The sequence below is a fragment of the Pezoporus occidentalis genome, unplaced genomic scaffold (assembly GCF_034315485.1).
Source record: "Pezoporus occidentalis ecotype Australia unplaced genomic scaffold, CSIRO_AGI_Poc_V1 ctg164, whole genome shotgun sequence".
In the NCBI taxonomy this organism is placed as follows: Eukaryota; Metazoa; Chordata; class Aves; order Psittaciformes; family Psittacidae; genus Pezoporus; species Pezoporus occidentalis.
The window spans coordinates 2,078,201-2,099,131 of record NW_026913466.1 but is presented as its reverse complement, the minus strand read 5'-3'; the positions used below and the strand labels follow the sequence as shown (position 1 = coordinate 2,099,131).

General features: G+C 39.5%; 1 protein-coding gene across 1 annotated transcript; it reads left to right on the top strand.

The window, feature by feature from the left end:
• The first annotated feature begins 4,458 nt into the window (after nucleotides 1-4,458).
• Nucleotides 4,459-20,392, top strand: DIPK1A (divergent protein kinase domain 1A). The gene is made up of 5 exons (XM_062613206.1): nucleotides 4,459-4,672; nucleotides 14,986-15,120; nucleotides 15,408-15,515; nucleotides 16,206-16,382; nucleotides 17,648-20,392. Exons 1-5 carry the CDS (start codon nucleotides 4,619-4,621, stop codon nucleotides 18,458-18,460), a joined length of 1,287 nt encoding a protein of 428 aa, XP_062469190.1. The 5' UTR covers nucleotides 4,459-4,618; the 3' UTR covers nucleotides 18,461-20,392.
• The last annotated feature ends 539 nt before the right edge of the window (nucleotides 20,393-20,931 follow it).

Sequence of the window (20,931 nt, the reverse complement as noted above, 5' to 3'; positions counted from 1 at the left end):
TGTGGGAAAGTCCATAAATAGGAATTAAGACTCTAATTATAGACCTTTTTTTAACAGATGACTACCATGAATGTAAGAGAAATAGAACAAACAAGTATTTTACTTCAAGTAGTGTGAACAGAAGTTAACAGTAGATCTTTATTTTTCCACTATTCAAAGAAGGAAACAGCATGGAGAATTAAGCAAAATAACCATGTTGAAACCTGGGTACATTTTAAGTATCATTAGGCAACAGTAAGTAGTCTGAAAATGATAAAATTATTGTCAAATGAGAAATAGATTAATGATAGCAATGGTAGTTTGACCATGCACTTTAACATATAACCTCAATTAATCCTTGGGTAATTGAACCTCCCATCTCCAGCAATTAATACAGGAATTAGACTTGAAAGGACAAATACATACAAAGGAAACGTAATTTTATCAGTGGATTGAATCTGAACTGTGTTGTCTTTGTAGACTTTGAAACAATGAGAATACAAATGCAGACTGTTGTTTTAGCATCTGCTTACAACTGATCATTAATGAGGTAATGACCTTCAAAGCTCTTCTTCTGAGTAGAGTATTTCTGGAGTTTCCCCAGTCCTCTAATATAAAAAGGACTTTTATATATATATAAAGCTTTCTATCACAAATGTATGAAAACCTATTTACTAAGAGCTGTTAACTGTAATGTTTTCTGATACATTTTGAATTTTAAACAATATACCAGAAAAAACAGTAGACACTGTCTGCTTTGAGAGACACAATGTCTCACAAATCAAAGACTTGTAGTCCCAACTGTTATTAAACATTGAGAGCTGATTAATTTGGATCTAATCTCAGTGAAGAGCTATAAATGAGTCACATACATTTGAGTCATTCATCTGACTGTATTAAAACATGATTTTTGATACAGATATGTTTAAATAAAAGTTTAAGTGGTTACAGACAGACACTTTATTCTGGCATAAATCCAAGCCCCTGATAAAGGGAATTGGATTGCCTCTAACTGAACTCAGAGTAAAAAAGAATAAAGATTATTTTTTAGGTCAGAACATTGATCTAGCTCTTTATACAACAACAGAAACAGTCGTGCCAACCCAAAAGAGAAGGTAGGCACCAATAGCAAGAAAAGGTAACACCATCTGCTTCTGCAGCAGGGTGGATTCATGCAAGATTGAAGTGACCATGTAAACACAGCCTTAAAAATGAAACCTGCTGGCTGGAAGAGTCTGTTTCTTCAAATAGATTAATGATTTGTTTACAACAAGTTAAGCCACAAGGGAGTCCTTAACAGGCTTTGTCTGCTTTCTGGGTAAGAGATGGTTCCAACCATCCATGCGCTAGAAGCATTAGCATTTATAAGAATTTGAATGTGATAGGAAATAATTGATTAGGATAAAATTAAAGTTAACACAGTGATTAAATCAGAGTTCACAGAAATTAGCAGGGGAGGAAGGCAATGGAATCTTACTCTGAAGGCAATATGAGGGAAAGTTCAGGTCTGTAAAGGCTGGATGTGTCCCCAGATCTTCATTCTCTTCCACAAAGTCATGCTTAGGCCTGTAGAAAGGACTTGGGAAATACGGTCTGTATAAAAACAGACTCCCAGACAGATCTCTGAGCAAGTACCTTGATAGCTGACTAATACGAACCTTTAAATTTTTGTAGCCTTTATTTTAGGAAATGCAGGTGGTTTTATTGTAAACCATTTTCATGTTGTATATTGTGTAAACACATGTATTAAAAGTAAATAAAACCCCAGGCAACTGGCAAATACTAAGGCATTCCATTCCTACTGGTACTGCCCATGATCAAAGATTATTTCTTAGGCATATTCATAGTATACAAGCACTAATCCAAGAAGCCATGCTAGGCAGACTGGAAGTTAGTAAAGCTGTTGTGAGAAAGAGAAGACTTGTGATTCTTGTGATTAAGATTCTGTGATTCTTAACATTAGTCAGATGATCCTTGGATGGAATACAATGGTGGGGAGTGTGTGAACACTGAGGATTTCCCATGGAGTCTTTTATGATTGTATTCTAGTTAAATCAGTATGTGGGTGCAGCTGCTTCAAATAACCATGTCAGAAGCAAGTCTAGCACCATTGCAGTAAGTTAATGTTTAGCTCATTTAATGTTAAAACCTGTATTACTTGCTCAAGTAACACAGACTTCCCTGCAAAACAAATTGGATAAAATTATTTCTTTTCAAAGGTGCATATTATCTTCAATAATTCAGATTATGCTGTGTAGTTTTCCATTCTCCTCCTTAGTCTCATATTTTCATTCACTGTATGTCTAATATTTCTGGATGCTTTAACACATGTAACCACTCTTCCAAGTTGCCATAGAACTGAACGGGAAGGTAAGAAGGTATTATAAAACCACATTAATCTTCTGACACTTTGAGTGACAAACACTACACTTGTATAATCAGGAGCTGATTTTTATCTTCTACACAAACCCTGTATCACTAGAATAACAACACTCAATGTTGATATAGCTGGGTAGGAAACCTGAATATTAACATGTAGCAATAAATCAGCTTAACTTTTACTGCTTGGGCATTGAGATATACCAAAGTTTTGACACTGGCACACAAAAATGGATCATGTGTGAACTGCAGAATGGAAAGGCTATACAGTAAATAACACATCAATATGATTTACATTCTATCTCTGCTACTTTTATGCATCTTCCCCCTGGTCTTTAGAATATTACTTTGGTTTTGCACACCCACTGAATGCAAAGTCAGTGGATGTTACATCTTTTCTGTTTCTGTTCTGGCTTACATGGCCTAGCTTTTCCTGGGAGCTACCTCTACTGGGACTTAACTGGGAATTCTGTCTTTAACAGGTAGCTGAAAGCAGCTGAAATCCCTTACTTTTTAGCATTTAGCAAAGCCTGGGCACAAGGAGTACTTGAAGAACACTTCAGAGCTGGAATAAAGCACCTGCTCTCACATATGATGAAGATGTCATGTACTAAGTGAAAAATACATCCCCTAATGAACATATGCCAAGAACTGTTCAGATCCAGACATAACAGGAATGAAACATTTAGATCCTTGCCAGCCATATGGGAGACCTGCATTTCCCACTTACTGCCAGCCTGTCATTCCAAGGGTTGGCATAGAGCACTGGATGAAGTAATGGCTTGAGATTATTCAGCAAAATGTTTTAATGTCTGCTTTATGGTGTCCTCTGTGTTGCCGTTCTGTTGCAAGCCTGTAATCTAGCTGAACTTGTACAAACCACTCAGCTGTAGAGGGAGGTGATGCAGAAAGCATGGCCATCTGGGCCTGCCTGAATAGGAACAGAAAACCCTTACTGCAGGAGTTGCTGGCTGTTATTAAAACCAGCATTGCTTTTACAGGAGTGCCAAATCTTACTAATTATTTTTCAGATTTATGCTTCAGAGTGACTCTGGCGGCAATTATATTATTCAAAAAGCAGCCGCAGACTGTTCTTGAATCTTAAAACACAAGTCTCTTTGCATTCTGCAGAGCTAGAGCTGTTAATACTTTGTGAACTCCTCACATTTGGTTTCCAGATACAAATCTTTCCTTTAGAGTAAACCCTGCCAAAACCAAGTAACTTATCCTTACAGTAATATTTTTGTGACCTGTCTTTTCATCAAAGCAGCCTTCTTTGGTAAGCATACGGAACACAAAAGCTGTAACATGCTACATTAATCTCCTCATTACTTTTAACCCTACACCGTGGCATAATCTTTTGGCCCAAAGCCTTGCAGCCAAAAAGCATCTGAACAGCAGACTCCCAGCTCTGACTTTGACTCTGCTAACACTGCATTAGAAGAAGTCACCATCAAGTCGTAATCACAAGAAGGCAGAACAAAAACCAAACTTACGTTAGCAGTGTTCCCACTAACTTCAGTTGGTCTGGCACTTCTCACACCGTTTGAAGTGTTGAGATACCCACTGCTGAAGGAGCAATTGGTAATTTTTTCACTACTTTACGAGCCTTACATCCCTCATCTCTGTTAACATAGGCCCAAACAAACTCCGTCCTTATTTTGGAGGAAATAAGGGGCTTTAGACTGTACAGGCCCACAGCTGGTTTTAATACCCTGTCCAGTAAATGACGGGAGCCTGTTCCCAATCAATGAGACACGTTATTTATTAACTGACTTCTTCATAATTGTCCCCAGACCGGGCCCGACCACTTTCGGGCAGACCTGAGCGCCGAGGCACCTCGAGGGTGGCTCTCAGCTCGACAAGCCCCACTCCTACTCCTCATGGCCCGGGAGCGGGAAAGGCGACGGAACAGCCCCACTGCCTCCACGCGGCTGAGGGGAGAAGGCGGAGTCTCCCCTCATCCCGCTTCAGGCCCTCACGGCTGCAGCCCTCCCGTGGAGCCGCGGCTGGGGGCGCGGGCAGGCTTTCCCCTAGCTGGGGCGGCCGCTGCCCGCCCTTTTTGCCCGCTGACAGCTGCTGTCGTTCGGCGCCCGCGCGGGCGCCAGTGCCCGAGGGCCGCCGTACTCGCCCCTTCTTCCCTCGCCGCTGCCGCGCGTGTGCCGTGCCTAGCCGAGCCGGCGGCTGCGGCGGCAGGCGGGGAAGCGCTCCTCACCGCTCCGCCTCCGATCGCCGCCCGCTGCGGGGATGTGTGATTGCCATGGCGAGGCGGCTCTTCCCGGGGGCCTGGCTCAGGAAACCCCACTACGCGCAGGTAGGCCGGCGGCGGGCCGTGGCAGCACCCTTCCCTCCCCGCTCGTAGCCCCCTGCGAAGTTACCTCAGGAACGGGCGCCCCCCGCAGGGCTCGCCGCTTTCCCCGGCCCGCCGCGGGTGCGGCCGGCGTTCGCTCGGCTGCGCAGCGCGGCAGCGGGGCTGAGACACAAGCCGCGGCTGGCGGGCCCCTCGGCGGCGGGTCTCGGGGCGCGGGAGCAGGTGGCGGGCGGCCTCGGCGCCTGTTGCCGCTGGTCGGATCGGGCCTCGCTTTCCGTCTCCGGCCCGCGCTGCTGGACCTGTTACGCGGCCGCCGGCTCCTCGGCCCCCTCGGGGTTTTCAGTTGAGCAGTTACACGTTGCCAGGGCCCGGAGGAACTCCGGTGCTTCTCTCCACGTGTCCCTCCCTTACACCTGCGGCCGGTGCTGTGGACATTCATCCCATCCGGGGATGGACTAGAGTTTGCATGAACAGGCGCATTTATTTCACGTGTCCCGAAAGAATCGATGTCCGGCACTTTCCTTTTGCTGTCGAGTAGTTATTTGCTTCATGCATTTGTGCATGCGTTCATAGACACACTTTTGTGTTTACATACACCGGTACATGTTTGTATTACTGAAGTTGCCTTAGTAAGGCTGCTTCGGTTGAAAGCACTGTGGCTGCTATGTAGAAGGAAGCTCTATGGTGAAATGTGAGTTACGACGTTGTGGTACATTAGAGGGTTATTCTTTGGGATTCCTTTTCATCTGTTGCATTATATTAACTAAAACAAACATTTGTTGAGTTGGAGAGGATAAATAAAATGCTTACTTATACATACTGCTTATGTGTTTGTCATCTGTTGATATTTTATGGACTGCTTTCTGATCACTAGATTAAAAGATGTGAACTTTATCCTGATGCATATTAAAGTCTTGAATGTTTTAATTCCTCCTCATAGGGAGCTTTTATGATCTTGTTATCTGTTTGGAAGTTCCTGAAATAGGATATAACATTTAAGAAGTGTACAGATATGGGTATAATGTTACATATTAGTTTTATAATATGTATCTGGGTCAGTACCACTTTAATTGATAGACTAGAAAATATTCCTCTGCATCTCTTACCGAGGTAGACACTTGTACAGCATTTGGATTGCCATAGGAGAGAGCCTCTGATACAAATGAAGATAATTGATAATCTACATGCCACCTTTCAAATCAGGGTTCTCCAGAATGTTTTTGCCCTGCTAAGTCACTGATCATTATATGGTGATATCTGATAACATTCTTCTCCGTTCTTTTTGTCAACATTCATTTTAAGGCCTTTCATGCAAAACGTTATTTCAAAATCTGCTGAGAAACAGGAAAACATCAAAATCATTTATTACAAAAGCCTGAGTGGTAAGATATTTGCTTCTACTGCAGACTGAAAAAATATTTCTGACTGTGCTTTTCTATACTTTTTTTTATAGCTCCATGTAAATATTATACAGGTTTGGTGTAGGAAAGCTAATAGTGGCTTTGTCAGCATCAACACATTTGCCTGTGTTAAGACAGTGAATGTATGTTGATATTTGATACGTCCATAGAATGGCAGCAAGCTATCAATACATTGACTTTTCCTGTCACTGTGTGTTACTGGTACATGACAAATGTAGCCATGGTTTAGCAATACTAATTGTTGAGGGCTTTATTGAGATTTGTCTCCAAAGAAGCCGATGTTCTCTAAGTAAATGCTAGATGTTAACTCACTTAGATGTAGCTACAAGCAAGATAAAGATACGTGTAGCATTGCTATGCACTATTTCAAGTAGCACACTAGGGAAGATGGTTGTACATGGAAGGTATTGCTGAGTGACTTCCAGATGTTGTTGGCTGGTGTTCCATACGGTTTGAAAATGGTGTGAAGTGAGCTGATAGAACATCAGATTCTGCAAGACAGAGCTTAATACCTGCCCTACCTTTCTCGTGTAAGAGGAACAGGATGCTATGAGATGGTTTGCAACTGATACTCTGTGGCAAATGTATTTTATTATTATTGATTTTAATTTACATGTTCATAGCCAGAAGGATGTGCTGTCAAGTGTCAGCTCATGCAAAAGGAGCAGGGTGAACTCTTGGATATATCACTTAAATCCAAAACCTAGTGGTTAGGGACCCACACAGACCATCTTTCACCACAAAATAGTAATTCTGAGATGCAAAGTTTTCCCATTGCTTAGGCTGCAGATATGTAATAATAGAAAAGAAAACAAAACAAAGATGTCAAGCCTGACAAATTTAAACACTACTAAATACCACCAAAGTATTATTAGATTTTTGTTTTTATTAGGATCTTACAGTTGGGTGGTTAACACTGTTCACATTTTACATTTTACCAGGAGAGGTTAGTGTCCCAGATTCGGGAGGCATTGTCCTGAAGTTCCTTCTGATTAGTTAGCAATTGCATCACGAGGCTGAGGGTAAGCCAGCGGGATTGTGCATTACAATAACTGTGTAAAGAACATTCATGTGCCTGAAAGGTTTCTGGCCTCTAGAGATTCTGGACCAAGTTTACAGACTCTTTAGACGTGTCCCATGGACTTCAATATTGAACAAGAGACTGTCTTTGGTGATCTAAAGAATCAACAAGTTTTAAAGCCCTATATAACAGAATTTTTCTATATAATCTCTTTCCTGTAAGATTCTGATATTTGGTGGTGCTGCTGTTTAACTTTTTAAGGAGAAACATTCTGTTTTCCATCTTGGCCATTATTTTATTTCAAAAGAGATTTCCAACTCTGTTTACTGTGTTTAGTTACTCAGGATACAAATAAAGTGCATGCATAATCTAAGCATGCACTGTCTGCTCTTAAAGGTGTGAATGTATCCAGTACATGGCATCCACGGCAGCATGGGCTAATGATCTCAGACATCATGTCAGCCTACCTGAAATGCATCTTATGATCCGTGAACCAACCTGAACAGAGAACAAAGCAGGATTCCCTACATGATCAGCCTACAATTTTTGTTTGTTTGCTCTTTCCCATTGCTCTTATGTAAAACATGGAGAGATCAACTCTCATTTGGAGAGGATTAGTGCAGTATGGTTATGTGGAATACTTTGCAGGATTAAGCTCTCTGTGCTATTCAACAAAGAAACACTTTCATACTCTTTAACCATAAAAACATTTTGAATAAAAAAAAGTACACTTACCAAAACCTGGCAAGTTATGTTGCATTTTGATTTGCTTCTCCCCATATGCTTTGGAGTGCATCCAAGCTTGAGTTTTGCCAGAAGTGATTTTCCAGTTCTGTTTCAGGGAATGAATGCCTACTTATTATTCAGTGCATGTGACTTAGTAGAATATCCAAGTGATAGAAGAAGTTGACTCTGTAGTATCCTTTCAAGCATTACAAGTGCTTTCCCTCATCCCTGTGTTCTCTGGTTCATATTTAAAAGTCTTGGTGGAAGAGTGGAGCAGAAAAGAGTAACCCTGTTTCCTGGTTTTGAACACTTTCTTCCGTTTTAAATTATTTCGGAACTCTCTGTCCTTCTGTTGCCCCAGATATGCTGTTATTATAAGTTTCCTAGTAGTTTGTCACAATTCCAAATCAAGTCTATCTGTACATATTGTTTCCTAATCTCTGTCTGTGACTTTTTGCTCAGAGAAGTGTTAAAATGATCTGCAGAGCGTATGTGCAGTAGATCTGCTGTATTCAGGGTGCATGACGGCATGTGTGACCTAACCAGGCTCAGTAAACCTGTGCCCCGACTGCATTAGTACAGCATGTGCGCATCAGTTCTGATGCTTCCTAGATGAGGTGGAATAAGTGTGTCTACACTCACAGACCAGTTCTGGGAATGGAAGCTTGATAGGGAGAATGGATGAGAAGAAATCAAATAATGATCCGGCCTTTTGTGGCATTAATAAGGAAATCCTTATTAGAAAAGTAATTACCTTTGATTCAAAGAGAGTGGAACTTGTGGTCTCCTGTAAGCGGACGCATGCTCTTGTCCATGCTCTGAACTGGCAGGTTGTCAGTCTTCTGCAAGTCAAAAGCTGTGTGACTGCACTGGCATCATGCTGAGCCCAAAATAAATCTTAACTTCGCTGGAACCTCCTGCCAAGTATATGATGTAGTCAGATGGCATCTGGGGAGGATTTTTTGTCCCAAACACATTCTCTTTTTGCCTGAGGAGAAGGCCGAATTTGAATAAATGCATGTGTACAGTATTCTGTCCTGTACTGTGAGTATGGTCAATACTCTGCAGTGGTCTTGAGGCCTGCAGACCTCTGGTGGTCTCTGAGATCATATTGAATGGTATGTATTTAATAAAAAAATAGCATTAAATAGCACTTTGGTTTAAAGTTTAGTATTGTAATTATTCTATGATTCTATGATTATAAAGGTTCATGGAAGGAGTCAGAAAGAAACTTTGAGGAATGAAGAGGGTTTGTTGTCCCAGAAGCTTTGGTTCCCAAGCAGTTTTTATGGATGAAACAGCTTTGCCTTAAACTGTCACATTTATTTCTATTCTCGTTCTCAGATTTTACCAGGAGTTGTATGCACTATATTATTTGTATTCTACAATATTAGGGTTATTAAAAATAGTTAAAAAAACCCAAACATCATAAACTTGTCCCTAAAGGAAATCACTGTATCTTATTTTTCAAATAGATGAAAGATAATCATTAGCACTTACTTGCTATAATTCCTGATTCATAGGAGCTTCCTCTTATCTATGTGTGGGGAAATACAGAAGAAAGTTGATTTATTAGAAGTTTCAGTGATCCTATTTTAAGAGCAGACATTTTGTAGAGAAGCATCTTGTGACGGGCATTGTCAGAATTGTCTGTAGAAATGAGGATGCAATAACATCATTTTTAGTTCTCCCTGTAGGTGTTCTGAGGTATTTTTTTTTGAGGCCCTGAGTAATTAAATAGTTATGAAAAGCTCACTTCTAAAAACAAAAGTAAAATTGAAAGAAAGCAACTGCTTTATTCGGTCTTTGCTGTTCAAACTGACCCAAGCGTCCTGTTCTCCCCAGACTTACTTTCCAGACTGACTGCAGCTGTGGAACAATAATCCTTAATATATTTGCATTTAGTATCTGTAACTGACATTTGTGTTCTTCTTGTGGTTGCTTGTTTATAATAATCTGCAACCCATGGGGGGTTTTTTTGAAGTTTTATGACTTGTCTCAGACAGATGTTGCTCAAATCACTGAGACCTGCCTGTCGTTATATTTGGTATCCTTTGCTATTCTTGGGTAGAATTTCACGTGATAAAAGAAGTTCTCGTGTTACTTTGAATCTCTGAAAATGTATGTGATGGAGTTAGAGATCCAGATTTGGCTTCTGTAAGCTAGAAAGCCCTGGACAATGTGCTGGTATGTTGAAGTAAACATAACCAGGAACTCTGTACTGATGCAGTTTTTGATGTGCATAGTTTTTATGTGTGGTGTTGGGTATCCAGATGTGGAATGTATTTCAGATTTGTGATAGTTTCTGGCAAATCATACTTCTCTTTGGAGAAATAAAACTATAAACTGCATTTAAGACATAGCACTTAAAGTTGCCAGAAGGCTTGGTGCTTATCAGAAGAAAGGAGGTGACTTGCTATAGCTTCAGCCTTGACTTGATTACTTTCGTTTGAGGCAGTACCCATTTTATAATAACAACAGCAAAATTTCCCTTTATGCTCCTTGTTTCCTAACTTGGATAACAGAACTTGGAAGGAAATATTTGGAATGCAATATAGAATGCAACATGGGGTTAAATGGGACTTTGGACCATATGAATAGGTCCCCTATAGACAGCCCCATGATTGTAAATATTGATGTTCATGCATGCGTTTCTTTGGCACAGGATCTTAGCATTGTTGAGACGCAAGTTAAGTTCTTTTATACTCTAAGAATAAATGCTCTGGATGTGGTTTGTTTATAGATAGCAGTCTTGACAAGGAAAAAAGTAGGAAATGAATTGAATACACTTTGAGTTAACTTGATCCCCACCCCAAGATTTGCATAGTCTATCCTGCCTTTGTGTTGCAGCCTGCCCTTTTGTGGCTAGAAGGAGAAATTTAAATGTTTTTAAAGAATTAATGCTGCTTACGTTGGAAAGTTTTTTAAGCTTATTTTTAACTTTCTGAAGGAAATAGCTCCTAGACTTACGTGAAGAATGGGACCCACAGAGAAAGTGTTTCCTTCAAGAATGTGCAGGGGTATGTCAAGATACAAGGTAACTTCTGGTAGGTTTCAGTAAAAGTTACTTTGAGGAAATGCAGTTAAACTTCATAAATGAAAAACACTTGAAGATTGAAGTACATGAGATGACAGAGAAAGCACCCAGGTTTGCTACTGAATCCTTAAATACATTTGCTGGGATAGTCCAAGATGCTTCTCTGACCCCATATTCCATTAGTTTACTATACATACAGCATAAGTTTTAGAGTGAGCATGCTCCCATACCTTAGCTGTTCCAGCTCACTGTTTGTTTGGCTACTGGGAACTTCCAGTGAAAATCTTGTTTCATGAAGAAGATGATTCTCAGAGTATGAGACCTGTCTGTGTTTGCTTCTACAGACTTCTGCTGTGTGGTGGTAACCTTCAATAGATGGTTTGGGCAAGCGTGTGGAGGTGGTAATAACGGGCAGCACTTTGCTCATTTGACTAGAAGTCAATCCTGACAAAAAGATGAATAAAAAACCCTAATGAACATGCCTTTGTTGCATAGTTATCAATAATTGAGTCTGATCTGATTATATCAAAATATCATGCTTTAATTACAAACAGCTTTTGTACGTTCAGATGCTGCTGTATCTCGTTGTGCTTGCAGAGGCAAAGAAGGTCATTCTTTCAGTTTGATGCTGTATCAACTGTTTGTTGCAGAAACATTAGGCCAAAGTTAAAAGACATGATTGACTCAAGTGGTTTGATAATTTCAGCAACTGTACTACAGAGCACACACTAGTGTTATTACTATGTTGAAAACAGCAAAAAAGTACAGACTAGGTTATGAAACCATGAGGTTTTAGGTGGTATAAGAACAAATAAAAAGAAGTTATTACAGAAGGCATTGAACCTGCATAACTATAATATAGTAGTTCTTATTTTTAAGTACTAAAACTATTATGTATGCTCTGTCCTTCAACAGAAAGTATGAAGGAAGCAAGGAAAAAATATGCTGTATTCTCTAGATGAGGAAAAAAAAAGTCTGTGTGCTCACAACTGATCCAGATCAGTCAATCTCTTAATCCTGTACTTTAAATGTTTTTGATCTACTGGTTTGGTTCACATTCCAGTTCAAAACTGTGTTTCAAGAGACCTCTGCTGGAGGGCTGACTCAGAGCTGGTAACCTGGTCTTGCTGGGGTGGATCTGCTGAGGAATAATAGATGTCTCTGATTTTGGTTTGGTTTGTGTAGTGCGGGTGTAAGAACTAACCTATGCAAAGAATCCATCTGCCCTGCTTACAGCTTTCCTTTGGTTCTGGAAGTGGGAACAGGGAGAGAGACGCTCTCCCCCTAGTGCTTTGCCATGCTGCCTATGCTGGCTTCCCAGAGCCGTGAAAAAAGGATGCCCGTGGATGATAAGTGCATTTTGTACACGAGCAGTAGCTCAGGACAAGGATTCTGAAGTAGGAGAGTTGTGCTGGAGAACTGAAGTGGATGAGGCACTGAGTAGTGCTGGAAACTTACTTGAGAATGGAAGACAGGCAGTGGAGGAAGATGGTAAGTGTTGCAGAATCAGGTGGGAATAGACTGGAAATAACTGGAAGAAAAAGAATAGCAGATGTGTGTTTCAAGAGGGGGATGTTCAGACTGGCTGAGGGAACAATTTGTGGTGGGTATGGGGAAGAAAAAAATACTGAGGATTGTAATTACTAAATACAGAAAATGGTCTGGAAGAAAGAATAGATGAGGGTGAATCCACATGAGCTTGAACTAAGATTTCAGTTCTTTTGTACAGGGGATGGTGTGGGTTGTGTGACTGGGGAGTGTTTGTGAACTCACTGATAAAATACTGTTTCTCACTTACTGCTAGGTCACATGTGGTGAGGCACTGGAATAGGTTGCCCAGGGAGGTTGTGAATGCTCCATCCCTGGCAGTGTTCAAGACCAGGTTGGATTAGGCCTTGGGTGATATGGTTTAGTGTGAAGTGCCTCTGCCCATGGCAGGGGGGCTGGAACTAGATGATCTTCAGGTCCTTTCCAACCCTAACTATTCTATGATTCTATGATTCTATGGAGGATGACTTCCTGTTTTCATCAGTTCAAGTAGTGTGGTTTGCAGAAAAGTTTGTGATGCTGTATGCTGTAACCATGTAGGTATGGTGGTTCACCTTTTTTTTAAGCTAGGAAATTGCACTAAGTCCTGCAAGTCTGTCATTCCAGTAGTGTTCTTTCAATGGCAAAGGCATTTCTCTTTCATGGGATTTCTCTTTTTTTTTGATGCTACCCAGCCCCTTGCTATCAGTTTTGTTTCTTGGCTGTTCCATCCACCCTACCCCCAGCTTCCTTACACATTTTCTAAGCTGTTTCTAGATGTGCTGTGAACCACACAGCATTACTGTTGGTTTCCTTTTTGTACTCCATCCAGTTTGTATCCATATTGTGAATACTGAGCTTTAGAGGAAATTACATGTTACTCTAACTAATGTCTTTGTGGCTCTGAGGAAAATAGCAGAAATTACTCCTGTCTTATAACATTCTCAACGTAATACCATCAAAGAAGAACTGGTTGAAGGACCTATCTCGTTCAAGATCTTATCACCAGAATATAAGCAGTCAGTTGTATCTATCTCTTTGTTTGACTAGGTAGTTTTAAGATAAGTCAAGTGAGTTTGCTTGAAGGAGGGAAGGAATAGGGATGCACAGCTGAGGCACACACCAGGACCACAGCTGCATGGGTTGGAATCATCTTTGAGTGTTTTGGAACTGACCTTTCTTGGATTATTTCTTCCAAGAGAAAAGGGTGTAATGCGTGCTGGTTGTCTGTCATGTTTTTATAAGTATTCATAAATTATTGTAGTCTCTCTAGTTAAAAACCCCTGACTTATTTACATCTACTCAGTTCTGTGTTTTCCCTCCATTTTAAAGCTGGTTAATATTGTTCATTGTGTTGCTGTTTTATGGAACCCACTTCTCTGCCAGGTCTCCCTCCATAAACTTTCTAAGCTCAGCTCATGGCTGAGAGCTTGCTCTGAAGTGGCTTCATGTCTTCCATTTTATTTTTCTCACCTTATCTCTTGACTGCTCACAATCAAACATTTGCTCAGTTTCATAAAAGTTGTCTTGGAAACAGAAATCCTCGTACATAGATAGGATGCAAATGGCTTTACTTTTCTGTTTAACACTGTCCCATTACTAACCTCAGCCCTGATTTGGAGGCACCAAGGGAATGAGGCATTTCAAGCTCCTGCTTACAAAAGGTTCACTTCTCCAAGGTGTATCTGTCAGAGACTTCTAGCAGTAACATAGTGATGCCTATGATGAGCTTTCAGTTACCAGTGGCTAAGAAGGCTTTTTATTGTGAAGAAGATGTGATCTGAATCAACAGCTTGAGCTGCAGTATTTATTTGGCACTGATAATTCCTTGATGGGATTTTTTTTTTTTTTTTTAAATCAAAGCAAGTTCTTCTGGAGGAAGAAGGGAGCACATTTGGGATATATATTGTATATTCTCACTCTTTGATGGCATCTATTTGTAGCTATTGCTGAACATCAGGATACTAACAGAAATTCATCTCATACTAACCTACGAACTTGTATCCTGTTGCTAAAGCTAATCATTAATTTCTAATTCTTTTCTAATCCTGATCTATGAAAACCAAATTGTTAGCACACCAGACGAGGAGGGAAAAAATATATCAAAATGTGCCTCCTCCCTTACAAGGCACTTAGCTGTCCCTGAATCCTTCATTTATAAATACTTTTTTTTTCCTCTGTCCCTAGTGAAGAAATTAAATGCTAGGCCACAGAAGTAGCAGGAAAGTCTTGCATACAGTTATGGGGAAGACCACTGAAGACAAGGCTAGTCTAGAGGAATTTTACTTGCATAATTAAATGGTATCCTTTCAGGGAAGGTTGATTTTGATCAAAATGAGGATCTATGACCTTTTCTTCTATCTATTTATATCTTGATTTTTATTCTACCTACATAAGTCAAACTGACCTCCCTTGCCAGTTCTGCTCACTGAAGGAAGCAAATGTTCCATGTAATGCAGTCTGCTTATTTTATCACTGTGAAAGTCAGATTCTTAAAGGTGAAATAGTAAATCATGTTTGTTCCTATCATGCTGACTGCTGCTGAATGAATTACAGAGAATATTTTCTCTTTTGTATCCTCTAGGTACGTCTCTCATATATGCGGATGAAGTATCTCTTTATCTCTTGGTTAGTAGTATTTGTTGGCAGCTGGGTTACATATGTTCAGTACTCCACCTACACAGAACTATGCAGAGGACATGACTGTAGGAAAATAATAGTAAGTATATTTAGCATAGCTTTCTTAAGTGTTTGTCCTGAGTAATTCCACAGTCAATTCAGTCAGTGTAATATGTAAATTAACCAAAATCTGATATTCCAGCATGTTGAAGATTATATCTTCAGTGAAAGATAAAACCAGTTATGTTTCTTAACCTTGTTTTCGTGTGGGGATAGTAAAGTTGTTTTCTGAGGTTTTTCTTTCAAGAGTTGGGTGTTGAGAGAGATGCAGTTGTTGCTTCCTTTCCTGAGCAATTTGTTAAATACTTTTCTCCCTGTTTGTTTCAGTGTGATAAATACAAGACTGGAGTTATTGATGGGTCAGCATGTAGTAGTCTTTGTGCTAAAGAAACACTGTATTTTGGAAAATGTTTGTCAACAAAGCCCAATAACCAGGTAAGGCTTTACTCATCCAACCTGGTTTTATCATTTCCCACTGAAATATCATGGTGTGGAACATCAAGTAGACCTTTGTGTCAGCAAGCTGTATCTGTTTAATACAGATTATTTTAAGCTGTATTTGCTGTGACATGCAAGAATGTTTTTTAATATATATATATATGTGCGTGTGTGTATATACCTACATGTAGAATATATAGGTATAATGTTATTGATAACACAGTATATATAATATGCACATATATATAATATACCTGTATATATTGTTCTGATAAGCAGATGGGTATAATTTTATACTACACATACATATATTTTAGAAACACATATATAAAAAATACACTTTCTGACAGAATAACTATACTTTTGTACAGCATACTACTACTCTGCTATCCTGCTTCCCAAATAGAAGAAGCAGCCTCTTAACAATCTTTGCATGTTACTACTATGGTAGTAATGCCAAGAAACTGTTTATCAAGCTGTCTTTGTATTTATCAGTGTAGTGTCTCTTACATACCTTCAGTAGTGTACTGGAATTGCCATTTGAATCTGTTCTGGGCATTGTCTGTAGACAGGCCTCGGTTTTCTGTGTTGCGACTTGACTCCTGAAACAGTGGTTGGAGTACAAGTGGCCTTCAGATGATGGACTTCTACAGATTTTTTTACCTTTTCCCCTCTTTTCCTGCGTAGATGTATTTAGGAATCTGGGGAAGTCTGCAAGGTGTTATAAAATGCCAGATGGAAGAAGCAGCTCAGCTTGATCTTGGTACTGACCCAGAACCAAGGAAGGAAATAGTCCTATTTGATAAACCAACAAGAGGAACCACTGTTGAGAAATTCAAAGAAATGGTATATAGTCTTTTTAAGGTAAGTACATGTTTGTTTATACTGCTTTGACAGAAAGGCTTATTTTCCTGCAGCTGGAGAGAATACGCGATAATATGAGCCTTGTTCAAGTACATATTAGAAAGATAATCAGCACAAAAATAGTTTTTTCCCAGAGGTGTTCATCTCGAAGTTTGAAGTAAGTAATTATCAGGTTTTTTCCTTATTTCTTAACAGATGGAACCTGGCTTACATCTTTCATGTCTACAGATTTCACTTGTATAGAAATACAAGTGTGGTAAAAATGTGTTGGTTTTTTTTTTTTTGCTGCTTTTGGGGTTATTGTAACCAAGTACAAAGACTAAAGCACAATTTGAAAACTGTTTGTGCTTGGGAAGAGTGAGTATGTTAACAGAGCAGCAGGAATCTCTCTAACCAGAACGACCAGCCGTACTTCTCCCAGTTCCTTCTGTGTTATATTAATGTGAAACATATTTCCAGTGCCTTAGTGCAACCCCAGAATTTTTGTAACTCGGCACTTTTGATGCTTTGATATCTCTGGTGATGGAAATAATGCTGTTCTAGATGAAATACACAGGTATCACGTGTACACATGCACACGCATGTAACACTTCATAAAGCTGATGACAGTTACCATGCATTACAGTAGCTTTGTCTCTTAAGGATGGGTGAACAGCAGGTGTTTTAGAGTAGTTTTTGAGAATTTGGGAAATGTTTATCTTGCCTTTCTGTGTGCTTTGGTGGTAGTTGAAAATGCAACAGTTTTGGTACCAGCAATGGCTTCTTTCTCTGTATTGATACAATGGAGGTGGTTATATCAAGTAATGAAATTAAAGGTTTTGGTACACTTATCCTATGGGATTTGTACCCAGTGTGTCCTAGTATTTTATAGTTGGCCATTATCAGCTGACAACTAAACTTGATCTAAAGATTGGAATTCTACATTCTTTTTCTAAGAGAATATTTAACAAGCTACTTGATACAGTTTTTCTAAAGACTGCCCTGACCAAGAACAGTGTTTGAATTCTGATGTTTGCATTTTGAAATGCACAGAACACTAGCACTTTAAGAAGATCATATACTTGATGCCTTTGAAAACAGAACAAAAAGGATGCTCTTCAGGGATGTCATAGCAAGTCCTGTAACATCTATAACTAGTGGAAACTAGAACATAATGTACCCTTACCATACTATCCATAGGAGTAGAAAGACAGGAGGTAAAATGACAAGTGGATTTGTGATAGTTAATGAAATAATATTTAATCTTTTTCATTTGTTGCTTTCAGGCCAAATTAGGTGAACAAGGAAATCTTTCAGAACTGGTTAATCTCATCCTCTCTTTTGCCGATGGAAACAAGGATGGTAGAGTTTCTTTGCCCGAGGCAAAATCTGCATGGGCACTGCTCCAGCTAGATGAGTTTCTGTTAATGGTGATCTTGCAGGATAAAGAACATACTCCCAAGTTGATGGGGTTTTGTGGGAATCTCTATGTGACCGAAAGAGTTGAATATACCTCTCTCTATGGAATCAGCCTTCCGTGGATTATAGAACTTTTCATTCCCTCTGGCTTCAGGAGAAGCATGGACCAGTGGTTTACTCCATCATGGCCAAGAAAAGCAAAAATAGCCATAGGGCTTTTAGAATTTGTGGAAGATATTTTTCATGGACCTTATGGAAACTTTCTTATGTGCGATACAAGTGCCAAAAACTTGGGATATAATGATAAATACGATTTGAAAATGATAGACATGAGAAAAATTGTGCCAGAAATGAACCTGAAGGAAATAATTAAAGATCGCCAGTGTGAATCAGATTTGGACTGTATTTATGGTACAGACTGTAGAACTCTATGCGACCAAAGCAAAATGAGATGTACCACAGAAGTAATTCAGCCAAATTTGGCAAAAGCCTGTCAGCTACTTAAAGACTATCTGCTTCGTGGTGCTCCTTCTGATATCCATGAAGAACTAGAAAAACAACTGTACTTGTGTATTGCCCTGAAAGTCACAGCAAATCAGATGGAGATGGAGCATTCCTTAATACTCAATAACTTGAAAACTTTACTGTGGAAGAAAATTTCCCATACAAATGATTCTTAGCTTCTCCACCAGCAGAAGACAATTGATGCCTGCCACTAGAGTGGCCCACCCTGTTTGGTAAAAACTAACTCAGCATTTTTTAAAGATGGTTCTTTACTCAGATTTAATTAAAGATTCTAACTCTTGCCCTTCAGTCAGTACCTTGTGACAGGGCTTCTCAAAGAAGGAACATGCCACTGAATGATCTGGTATTCTAGTGCCGTGTTACAGAAACAAAACCCCTGCATGCTTGACTGTTCTGCGCACTTTGTCAGATCTTGAACAGGCTGAAAGTATTCTCTATGCCACCACATCAACTGATGGAACATCTTAGGATCCTGTGAAAACCATTGCTCGCTTGTGAAATACCCGCGAAAGAAACATCATTATCCCAAGTAGTTTGATGAAGAACCACCACTACCGCAAATTACGTGTCTTGAGTCCAAGCTGCTGTTGTGGATAAACTGAACTGTGAGATTGAAGTTTACTAATACCTTGGCATGGCAGAATTTGCACATTAATAATTTTTAAACTGTGGAAAATTAAGAGTGTTCTTCTAAGGACTGACAGGTTATGAGAGTTAAATCAGATTCTGTTTACACCTTGTTACCTCATGCTTGAATCTTGAATGTTTAAGTAGTTAACACTTCTTAAGCCCTTATACAGTGAACGTTGGGAGCCAAGAATTTTAGTGTATGTTATTTCTGAAATTCATGTATGTAGGCTAACAGCAATATCAGCATCTGTTTCAAAAAAAAACCCTTGTGTTGTACCTCAGTTGAAACCTTTGACCCAAATTAAGCTGTAGCAAATACTGAAAAGTAAGGAGTTTGTGGAATAAGCTATCATATGAGGACCTAATTTTTTTTAAATATTGACAGCAAAAAGTCCTAAAAGTGAAAATAGGAAGGTTGCATAATGTAGGAGTCTGCTGTATGACATGTGAAACAAATAATAGCTGTGGATAGTCTTGACTCTTCACTGTCCCTCCAAATTTAGCTACAGACTTATACTTAGATCCTCTTGAGCTATTGTGGGAAATATGTAAGCCAGAGCATAGAGCTAACCTGTAGGACAGAAGCAGGATTATTCAGGATCACAAAATACTGCTTAAATGTTCCACCTCATTCTTGGCTGTTACCAAGCTCTAGTATATTACTGTTCTTTTTTTTTCTAGCAGCATCTACAAGTCACTGTTAGGTCTCAAGTCATGAGTAAATAACCACTACCTGATCCTGGCACTCCATATGGCATGATCACTGTACCACCTTTAATCTGCATCTATTGTTTCTCAGATGCACATCTATGTTCACAATTTTGCAGGAATAGGTATCCATAAAACACCTTAATACTGTCCTCAAAAACACCTGTTAATGTTTCATTTATAAATGCTTTAGGTATGAAGTAGTTCAATCCTTAATGATTTTAATGGCAGTCATCCACATCCTTCTAAATGCTGGCCCCTTCATTCATTTTCAGAGGTAAGCAGGACAAGCTTTATTTAAATATTTGAAAGGTTGTTGATTGCTTTTAGGTATCCTTTATTAAATGCATTCCTTGAGCGGTTAAACTGAAATACAGGACCAACAAAGTCATTTCTCCATTCTGTATGTAACAGTATGCAGCTTGGGTTGAGAGTGTACTGGTCTGTAAACATCAGCTTTTTAGTTTAAGAATTACTCTGCTGATTATTTTCTTTAACTTGATGTCCCTCCACAAGCTCGAAACCATTTGTAGACAGCAATGCACTCAAGTGTAAAGTGGCCATGTTCTTGGTGGAAAAACATAATTATTACTAGGTTTTGGGCAGAGATTATTGAATCCGAACTGTTGGGTATTTTAAACAACTGGAAAACATGTTTTAATAGTGGTTTCTTGTACAGAACCTTCATTTTTATTGCTGTTGCCTCAAGTTGGAGCTTTCATTGGAAAAAATACATTGTTTACAATATATCACAGGCCTCCTTTTCTCTTTCAGTAGCAGTACTTACCATCTATCAGCATCTTGAAGCAAAACATTCCTCCACGTAGCCTACTTATCTCATGTTTTAACTGTACAGACAACTTCAGTGAGTCTAATGGGAAACAAGTAAGTAAATGCCTATGAAATTAAGATATAGAAGAAAATAAGGATTAGGGGCCAATCAGCCTCTGTAACTAAGCATGTATATGCAACTTGAAAGTGAATTCTCTTGTCTAAACACTACATCATGGGAAGTATTCAGCTTAAGACAGTACTTGTTTCAGTAGCAATCGGAGCTTAGAGCTGAGTGCAAAGTACTTACTTCAGTTACCTGAGGAAGCTTAAATACTTCAATTAGACATCTACTCCTCTATCAGCTAATTCAGTCACAGTAGGCAGAGTGTTGCTGTTTGTGTTCCTGAAGGCCTACAGCTGCCTTTGGGCAGAAGCTTTAGCACCTGCTGCGAGTACTCCTGCTTTTTTCCTAAGCTCCATACAGATTCCTTCATAACATCAAGTATGCTGAAAG